This window comes from Electrophorus electricus, chromosome 6, assembly GCF_041902795.1.
Source record: "Electrophorus electricus isolate QZ-2024a chromosome 6, ASM4190279v1, whole genome shotgun sequence".
NCBI lineage: Eukaryota > Metazoa > Chordata > Actinopteri > Gymnotiformes > Gymnotidae > Electrophorus > Electrophorus electricus.
In genome coordinates this window covers 26517056-26525111 of record NC_137502.1, presented here as the reverse complement: position 1 = coordinate 26525111, position 8056 = coordinate 26517056, and the positions used below count along the sequence as shown (strand labels likewise).

The 8056-nt window shown below is 47.0% G+C and overlaps 1 protein-coding gene across 2 annotated transcripts in view; it reads left to right on the top strand.

Moving 5' to 3' along the window:
* Positions 1–270: 270 nt before the first annotated feature.
* ulk3 (unc-51 like kinase 3) overlaps positions 271–8056 on the top strand; it is a 14890-nt gene continuing 7104 nt past the window's right edge. Inside the window, exons 1-11 of one of the 2 annotated variants that reach the window (XM_027020090.3) lie at positions 271–383; positions 686–814; positions 924–1064; positions 3063–3183; positions 3703–3798; positions 4117–4260; positions 4639–4721; positions 5182–5337; positions 6553–6658; positions 7511–7551; positions 7786–7888. In XM_027020090.3, the coding sequence (XP_026875891.3) occupies positions 716–814; positions 924–1064; positions 3063–3183; positions 3703–3798; positions 4117–4260; positions 4639–4721; positions 5182–5337; positions 6553–6658; positions 7511–7551; positions 7786–7888 (1090 nt within the window). In that variant the 5' untranslated portion in view covers positions 271–383; positions 686–715. The remainder of the gene's footprint in view (positions 384–685; positions 815–923; positions 1065–3062; positions 3184–3702; positions 3799–4116; positions 4261–4638; positions 4722–5181; positions 5338–6552; positions 6659–7510; positions 7552–7785; positions 7889–8056) is intronic. The other variant, XM_081716171.1, reaches the window with a different exon arrangement.

Here is an 8056-nt window from a genome sequence, read left to right as displayed (position 1 = left end):
TCGGGAAAACACTGATTTGGTGTTATGGCGTCCTCGTGTGTACGTTCGCAGCACTGTGTGCCTCTAAAAAAAAGCAAATTGGACACGTTGGCCTACACATACTAGAAATGTTCTCAGTGCATATTTATTAATATTACACATTTGATGAATTAATTGTGAATATTGCACGATTTATTATTTGTCTAAAGCCATCTTAACACTCGTAGAAGCGAAACAGTAGGGCGCAATACCCTCTCCGTGTCAGGACTAAGTCTCGCCTCTAGGGCGCAACATTGCGTTTTGATCCGCTTACATGATGCCTACGTCATTATCATCTGACAGCAAGCGACGGAAAGAAAACATTGGACTAGTTCATAGATAACGTTGTTACATTACATTACAAGGTAACGTCGGTACTTTAAGTGTATGTTTTCTTGCAGCCAAATTTAAATCACAAATATCTAAATATTTCTATATAAAAAGCCTTAATGTATATTGTTGTATAGTTCCTTATATATTGGTAAGCTGGTTACAATGAACTCCAAAACAAAACAAACCTTATTTTTAATTTAGCAAGCGTACATACAGCTGAGCAAGAACAAGTCGAAATCTGATTTATCTGCTGCCTTCTGAAGTGTTATATTAACAGTCACTCTCTTTGTATTGACAAATATAAACGGCTGGGAATGTTTATTGATCCTCGTAGGAGGTGTTTGATGTGCCCTATCGGGGTAACATGGCTGCGAGCTTTGCCCCGCCGAGGCTCGCCGACTTCCTTCTCACCGAGAAGCTCGGGAGCGGCACGTACGCTACGGTTTACAAAGCCTTCAGGAAGGTAGGGCGGCTGTGAACTGGGGACCGCTACCGACGGGAACTGAACGTTTGCTCAGAAGAGTTTTGAGTTTTGACAAGTCCAGAATGTTTGTTTGTTTGTGTTTGTTTAGACAGATAACAGGGAGGCGGTGGCTGTGAAAGTTGTTAGTAAGAGAAGCCTCAATAAGTCGTCAGTGGAAAACCTGCTGACTGAGATAGAGATCTTGAAGACTGTCCGCCATCCTCATATTGTCCATCTTAAAGACTTCCAGGTAGACGCAGGAAGATTGTTTGCTTTATTCTCATAAATATGGGAAGGGGATGCCAAAATCATTAGTGTAGACATAAAAGTAAATAATAGAAATAAGGTTTTGATAAAGGTGTGCTTGTGTTTATGGGTGTGTTTATGGGTGTATTTGTTTGTATGCGTGTGTGTCTGTGTCTATGGGTGTGTTTGTGTTTGTGTGTGTCTGTGTCTATGGGTGTGTTTGTGTGTGTCTGTGTCTATGGGTGTGTTTGTGTGTGTCTGTGTCTATGGGTGTGTTTGTGTGTCTGTGTCTATGGGTGTGTTTGTGTGTGTCTGTGTCTATGGGTGTGTTTGTGTGTGTCTGTGTCTATGGGTGTGTTTGTGTGTGTCTGTGTCTATGGGTGTGTTTGTGTGTGTCTGTGTCTATGGCTGTGTGTGTCTGTGTCTATGGCTGTCTGTGTCTGTGTCTATGGCTGTGTGTGTCTGTGTCTATGGCTGTCTGTGTCTGTGTCTATGGCTGTGTGTGTCTGTGTCTATGGCTGTGTTTGTGTCTGTGTCTATGGCTGTGTTTGTGTCTGTGTCTATGGCTGTGTTTGTGTCTGTGTCTATGGCTGTGTTTGTGTCTGTGTCTATGGCTGTGTTTGTGTCTGTGTCTATGGCTGTGTGTGTCTGTGTCTATGGCTGTGTGTGTCTGTGTCTATGGCTGTGTTTGTGTTTGTGTGTGTCTGTGTCTGTGTGTGTCTGTGTCTGTGTCTATGGCTGTGTTTGTGTGTGTCTGTGTCTGTGTCTATGGGTGTATTTGTATGTGTTTGTGCATGTCTGGGTTTATGGGTGTGCTTGTATGTGTTTGTGCATGTCTGTGTTTATGGCCGCGTTTGTATGTGTCTTTGTCTATGGCTGCGTTTGTATGTTTCTGTGTCTATGGGTGTGTTTGTATGTGTCTGTGTGGGTCTGGGTTTATGGGTGTGTTTGTACGTGTCTGTGTTTATGGGTGTGCTTGTATGTGATTGTGCGCGTCTGTGTTTATGGGTATGCTTGTGCGTGTCTGTTTATGGCCGTGTTTGTGCGTGTCTGCGTTTATGGGTGTGTATGTATGTGGCTTTGTCTTTTTCTATGGCTGCGTTTGTATGTGTCTGTGTCTATGGCTGTGTTTGTGTGTTTCTGTCTGTGGGTGTATTTGTATGTGTCTGTGTCTGTGGGTGTATTTGTATGTGTCTGTGTCTATGGCTGTGTTTGTGTGTGTCTGTGTCTGTGGGTGTATTTGTATGTGTCTGTGTGGGTCTGGGTTTATGGGTGTGTTTGTGCATGTCTGTGTTTATGGGTGTGCTTGTATATGTTTGTGCGTGTCTGTGTTTATGGGTGTGCTTGTATATGTTTGTGCGTGTCTGTGTTTATGGGTGTGCTTGTATATGTTTGTGCGTGTCTGTGTTTATGGGTGTGCTTGTATATGTTTGTGCGTGTCTGTGTTTTTGGGTGTGCTTGTATATGTTTGTGCGTGTCTTGTGTTTTTGGGTGTGCTTGTATATGTTTGTGCGCGTCTGTGTTTATGGGTGTGCTTGTATATGTTTGTGCGTGTCTGTGTTTTTGGGTGTGCTTGTATATGTTTGTGCGTGTCTGTGTTTTTGGGTGTGCTTGTATATGTTTGTGCGCGTCTGTGTTTATGGGTGTGCTTGTATATGTTTGTGCGCGTCTGTGTTTATGGGTGTGCTTGTATATGTTTGTGCGTGTCTGTGTTTATGGGTGTGCTTGTATATGTTTGTGCGTGTCTGTGTTTATGGGTGTGCTTGTATATGTTTGTGCGTGTCTGTGTTTATGGGTGTGCTTGTATATGTTTGTGCGTGTCTGTGTTTATGGGTGTGCTTGTATATGTTTGTGCGTGTCTGTGTTTATGGGTGTGCTTGTATATGTTTGTGCGCGTCTGTGTTTATGGCCGTGTTTGTATATGTTTGTGCGCGTCTGTGTTTATGGCCGTGTTTGTGCGTGTCTGCGTTTATGGGTGTGTTTGTATGTCTTTGCGCTACAGTGGGACAGTGAGAATATTTACCTCATCCTGGAATGGTGTTCTGGGGGAGATCTTTCCAGTTTCATCCGTAGCCGGCGGATCCTTCCCGAGGGAGTGGCACGCCGCTTCCTGCAGCAGATTGGTGAGGCACATGCTGTCCAAACAGACAAACAAATGCATATAAACAAATGTTGAAATACGACATTCCACAAAGACATTCCAAGCATTCAGGCTTGCTCAAGTTCTGCCAGGCGCTGTGTGTGCATGTGACTCAAGGTTTCTCAAATGCTGGAATTGCACTTAACTGTGCAGTGGTGCACAGTCTGGATTTAAGAATGTAATAGAAAATGGTGTTTTGAAGCAGGCTAAATGAGGTATTGGCCAGCAGATGGCGCTGCAGTTTTGAGCCAGTGAGTTGTGTGCATCCTCTGAAATTACCACCCATAGTAGAACAATGGCCACACAATGGTCTAATCAGCTCATTTTCTGGCTGCCTTGTATGAGTGCCTGCTGGATACCCAGCTTTCCATATAAGATTACAAGTTTAAGAGTCTTTAGAGTATCTTTGTAGCAGGCCGGTCCAGATGAGCAGACCATCTGGTGAGTGGCTCTGATCGCTCAGACTTGTTACCAAAGCAGGTGTGATTCACTGTGTGTCCAGCGTGTGCTCTGAAGTTCCTCCACGAGAAGAACATCTCCCACCTGGACCTCAAGCCTTCCAACATTCTGCTGAGCGGCACAGTGCTGAAACTAGCAGGTGCACGGGACACTGCCGCTCTCAAATACACGTGACAGGACACTAATCTCAAACACACGTGACAGGACACTGATCTCAAAGACACATCACAGGACACTGATCCACGGTGAACTGCACTGCTTTACATGTTTGGCCAATAGGAAGGAAGAAAGATGTATAGATTTATAGATTATACTGATAGATGTATAGATTATACTAATAGATGTATATATTTAAATGAGCCACCCCACTTTAGATAATATAAATCCATGAGTGGCCCTTGAACCAGAGGCTGTGTCATGATCTGATTCCCCCCCCCCCCCCCCCCACTTTCCATAGATTTCGGCTTCGCTCAGTACATGTCTCCGTGGGACGAGCAGAGCTCTCTCCGGGGCTCCCCACTATACATGGCTCCAGAGATGGTGTGCAGGCGACAGTATGATTCCCGAGTTGACCTCTGGTCTGTGGGGGTCATCCTGTACGGTGAGAGAAGCACCTGCATTAACCCCACCCAAAAGCTGATACCAGTGTGATTGCTCTGGAAATTGCGATGAATTCAGAACAAATGTTAAACCAAAAGTTATACACTGCAGGGAAGAAAACAGAAAGTTTCTGAAGTACTCGGTTCTGGGCAAATGTACTGACATTCTGTGTGTTCTGTGTTCTGTGTCCTCCTACTGCACTGTTATAGCACATATGAATAGTGTCATTACAAACTATGAAAGTTCCAATTACCTGAATACTCGGTCTGTTGGAAATTGAGTGGAACTTAACACGACCTGCGTGTTTATGCTGATGTCAGAAGTGACCCACGCTTCTCATGTGTGTGTGTGTGTGTGTGTGTGTGTGTGTGTGTGTCAGAGGCGTTGTTTGGCCGTGCCCCGTTTGCCTCGCGCTCCTACACTGAGCTGGAGGAGAAGATCCGCAGTGACAGAGCCATTGAGGTTAGTCCCCCTGCCCATGTCAGCTCCGCCCCCAAGCAGTCTAGCTCCGCCCCCTGAGCGGGCTTGCTCGAGCTGCTTCAGGGACTGTCTGATGCCACTTATGCTGCGGTTATTCATCAGAACAGCAGGCTCAGGACGGAAGCACCTGTGGTGCTGGGAAAGACGGAGGAACTTAGGGGCTGTGATTCCACTGTGGCCCATGCATCTGGAATCACAGGGTGGGGTTGTTAGGTGACTCCCATTAGTGACAATTTGCACATCTAGGTTTAAAAAACATATTGTAATATGATGTTGGCACAACGTAGATCTTGGCAGTTTTAGTTTGGAAGGTAGCTACTAAAATCTGTGTGTGTGTGTGTGTGTGTGTGTGTGTGTGTGTGTGTGTGTGTGTGTGTGTGTGTGTGTGTGTGCGCGTGCGTGTGTGCGTGCGCGCGCGTGCACGTGTGCATGTGGTGTTTAGCTGCCTCCTGGTGCCAGAGTATCCCGGGACTGCCGGGATCTGTTACTCCGGCTGTTGGACAGAGATCCGGACTCCCGTATTTCCTTCGATGAGTTCTTCCTGCATCCTTTCGTTGACCTGGAGCACATGCCCTGTGCTGAGAGCCTAGGCAATGCGGTGAGTGTGTGTGCGTGTGTGCATGCATGTAAATCCTCCAGACCGTCTTGTTTGTTGTAAGTCATTGGTATAATCTGGAGGGTTTGATGTCTCAGCCCATGTGTGAAACAGCTGTTGACCTGCTAGGAGTCAAACTCTGGCTGAGAAGATAATGATGTTTTCAAACGCTTGTTTGTCTTGTTTGCATATGCATTCACAATTCAGCCTAAACACACATCCTGTAATTACACCCATACACTACTATTTGAAGACTTGTAGGATTTATCTACCTCTTCCTCCCTCCCTCCCTCCCTTTCTCTCTCTCTCTCTCTCTCTCTCTCTCTCTCTCTCTCTCTCTCTCTCCCCCCTCTCTTTCTGCTCTCTCCCTCTTTCTCTCTGCCCTCTTGCTCTCCCTCCCCCTCTATTTCTGCTCTCTCTCTCTCTCTCTCTCTCCCCCCTCTCTTTCTGCTCTCTCTCTCTCTCTCCCCCCTCTCTTTCGGCTCTCTCTCTCTCCCTCTCTCTCTCTCTCTCTCTCTCTCTCTCTCTCTCTCTCTCTCCCCCCTCTCTTTCTGCTCTCTCTCTCTCTCTCCCCCCCTCTCTTTTGGCTCTCTCTCTCTCCCCCCTCTCTCTCTCTCTCTCTCTCTCTCTCTCTCTCTCTCTCTCTCTCTCTCTCTCTCTCTCCCCCCCCTCTCTTTCGGCTCTCTCTTTCTCCCCCCCTCTCCCCCCTCTCTCTCTCTCTCTCTCTCTCTCCCCCCTCTCTTTCGGCTCTCTCTCCCCCCCCCCCCCCCTCTCTCTCTCTCTCCCCCCTCTCTTTCGGCTCTCTCTCTCTCTCTCTCTCTCTCTCTCTCCCCCCTCTCTTTCTGCTCTCTCTCTCTCTCTCCCCCTCTCTTTTGGCTCTCTCTCTCTCCCCCCTCTCTCTCTCTCTCTCTCTCTCTCTCTCTCTCTCTCTCTCTCCCCCTCCTCTCTTTCGGCTCTCTCTTTCTCCCCCCCTCTCCCCCCCCCTCTCTCTCTCTCTCTCTCTCCCCCCTCTCTTTCGGCTCTCCCCCCCCCCCCCCTCTCTCTCTCTTCTCCCCCTTCTCTTTCGGCTCTCCCCCCCCCCCCCCCTCTCTCTCTCTCTCTCTCCCCCCTCTCTTTCGGCTCTCTCTCTCTCTCTCTCTCTCTCTCTCTCTCTCTCTCTCTCTCTCTCTCTCTCCCCCCCCTCTCTTTCTGCTCTCTCTCTCTCTCCTCTCCCTTCAGAAGAAGCTGGTGCTCCAGGCTGTGCAGAAGGATCAGGAGGGTGAGAGGACTGCTGCCCTGTCTCTCTACTGCAGCGCTCTGGAGCACTTTGTCCCTGCCATCCACTGTAAGCCTGTAATGTGTTCCCATTTCTACATGTCCACAGGTTCCCTATAGAAGCACCTAAATCAGGCACATTAATGGATCTGACTTTAGAAATCGTCGGGAGAACCTCTGGGTCATCTTAGGCCATTAAAGACATTCAACTGGGACAATGTCTCATGAGACTGGGACAAAATGAAGCAAAGCAGCACAGAACCACATGCCAGTACAGTGGTGAACACAACAGCAGGAGCCCTGACATCCACACCAGCCAATGAAAGTGCCATATCCTAATGAAAATGTACCATTTCATGGAGACACAGGACGCATGTGTGAGCAGTGTGGGCTACATACACTACTCCAGAAAGCACTAGGCTGGAGAAAGGTCAGACAGATCACAGTGTCATTGTGTAATGCCCCGCAACGCCTGACTTAGCTGAGACGCTTTAATGTGAATTGCTGTACACTAGTCTCTGCGCTGCCGTGGGTCTCCACGAGGAGTCGAGCACCCACTCCCACATCTTCTGCAACTCCAAACATCACTTTAGTTTCTTTTAACAAGGATCTTATTTAATAGGGCAAGTGCAGTTTTTCTCCCCTGACAAGGCAGCATTAAAATCTGAGACACCGTAGTGCTGTTGTGCTCCAGTAAACCATCTGAATTGTCTTCACGCATCTTAGACGTATTTTAATTAAGGCTGACCGGGTGATTTTTTTAAATTGTTGGAGATTAATCTATCTGATCTTTTTAATTGATGGAGATTAATCTGTCTGATTTTTTAACTTGATGGAGATTAATCTGTCTGATCTTTTTAATTGTTGTAGATTAATATGCCTGATCTTTTTAATTGATGGAGATTAATCTTTCTTTCCTCAGATGAAACAGACAGGCAGAGAAAAGAGGCTCTCAGACAGAAGGTGAGTACAGTTGTACTGTAGCTTGGACATGAGGGCACTCTGGACGTGACCAAGATCAGCGAGATCTCTGTACTGTTATTGGGTTGGTCAGTTAAGATGTCTGAAAAAAAAAGAAAGTGGAGGGGGTTCCTCTTTAAAATATAATAACATTTTTGCTCGGTTCTGGTTAATGGAGGTTGCAAACAAGGTCACAGGTCAGCTAAACGCTAACGGCGCATTTGAAACCTCTCACAGGTCAACCAGTACGTGTCTCGAGCTGAAGAACTAAAAGCACTGGTGGCTTCGGACAACAAAATCAGCTTTGAGAATGCCAAGTCATCAAGGGACATATTGAGGGGTAAACCGCGCCTCTTATGGCCAATGTAATGCCGGGGGCACCAGGACCTAGCGTCCAGCAACCCCCAGCAAACCCACAGGTAGTTTGTTGGAGAATGTTGGACCAGTGAGTCCATTTTAAACTAAATCGAAGGTGGCTTGCAATGTTTCAGTAGTGAGTGATTTTCCG